The 1184-nt window shown below is 65.1% G+C and overlaps 1 protein-coding gene across 1 annotated transcript in view; it reads right to left on the minus strand.

Annotated features, from left to right (window-relative positions):
* The window catches only part of CRK (CRK proto-oncogene, adaptor protein), a 21819-nt gene extending 21594 nt beyond the window's left edge, over window positions 1–225 (minus strand). Inside the window, exon 1 of the mRNA XM_014527613.2 lies at window positions 171–225. Coding sequence (XP_014383099.1) covers window positions 171–210 — 40 coding nt within the window. The 5' untranslated portion in view covers window positions 211–225. The remainder of the gene's footprint in view (window positions 1–170) is intronic.
* Between the last annotated feature and the right edge of the window lie 959 nt (window positions 226–1184).

Raw genomic sequence — 1184 nt, forward strand, 5'->3', positions numbered from 1 at the left:
GTGGCGCTGCCCCTGCAGCAACGACACCGCCTCGGCCCGGCTCAGCCGCCCCCAGTACCAGCTCGCCCGGTCCTCGCAGTCGAACTGCCCGGCCATGGGCCCTGCGCCGCGGCCCGGCCCTCCGCGCGCCCGCCCGCCACCCAAAATGGCGGCGCCTCTGCTGACCTCACCTTCCGGAGGTGACGTAAAGCGCGCCCGCGCTAACGTCATCTCTGTGCGCGGTGGCTCCAAGGGGCGGGGCCCGACCCGGCCCGGCCCCGTGGTCCCCGGTCCAGGCGGGAAAGTCTTTTTTAGTCCCCCTTTTTTACAGAAAGAAAGAAATGAAAACCAGCCCGTTGCTGTTCAGTGAGAACTGGAAGAAATCCCTGCGGCTCAATGCTAGTGGGCAGCTGGGCATCTTTTCTGTACAAGAGTCCGGTGCTGACTGACGGCGCGCTTCGCTGCGCGCTTATTTTGAAGAACTAGAAACTGTGCCGAGATGTGTCTAGTAGCGAGGGATGCATGACAGCACGTGCCACAATAAACAGTGATCCTCCCGCTCTATCCCTCTCTCCTCCTCCCTCCGAAACAAGGGGAATCGCTTTAGGTAGTCAAATATGATCTTTGCAGCTCAGTGTATTTTAATAGCTGCACTTCATACACACCGAGCTGGTTTGGGCTCATGCATCCGCGTAGCGTGGTCAAAACCAAACCAAACCAAACCAAACCCCTCTCGGTGCTGCCCTCCTGGGCCTCACCCCGCGCACTGCAACCGGGCCGCCAGGGCAGAGCACGAAAGCCGGCTCCGCGCCGTCCTCCTGTGGCACAAACGCGCCACTGCAGCCGGGAACAAAAGCCAGGGAACTAAGACCCTGCTCGGTGCTGCCCTCGCGTGACGCGCACCGGGCACTGCAGCCAGGGGCAAGGGCGGAGAGAGACAGCGCGCCGGGCTGTGCGCCTCGCTGCGCGGTGCGGCCGGGGGCAGGGGCAGAGACAGAAGAGGAAAAAGGCCGCGCTCGCTCGGGGCGTCACCGGAGCAGTGCCCGCGGGCGGGGCCGGCGGGGCTCGCGCTGCTCGCGGCGGACGCACGATTCTCGGGCATGGATCCCGGCCGGGGAGCGCGGCAGGGCCGGATCCGAGCCTCGTGCTCCCGTTGGGCGCTGTCACTGTCAGGAGAGCTGCGGGTCACTCGGAAAGGCGCACGG

Source organism: Alligator sinensis, unplaced genomic scaffold, assembly GCF_000455745.1.
Source record: "Alligator sinensis unplaced genomic scaffold, ASM45574v1 scaffold2028_1, whole genome shotgun sequence".
NCBI classification, from domain to species: Eukaryota; Metazoa; Chordata; order Crocodylia; family Alligatoridae; genus Alligator; species Alligator sinensis.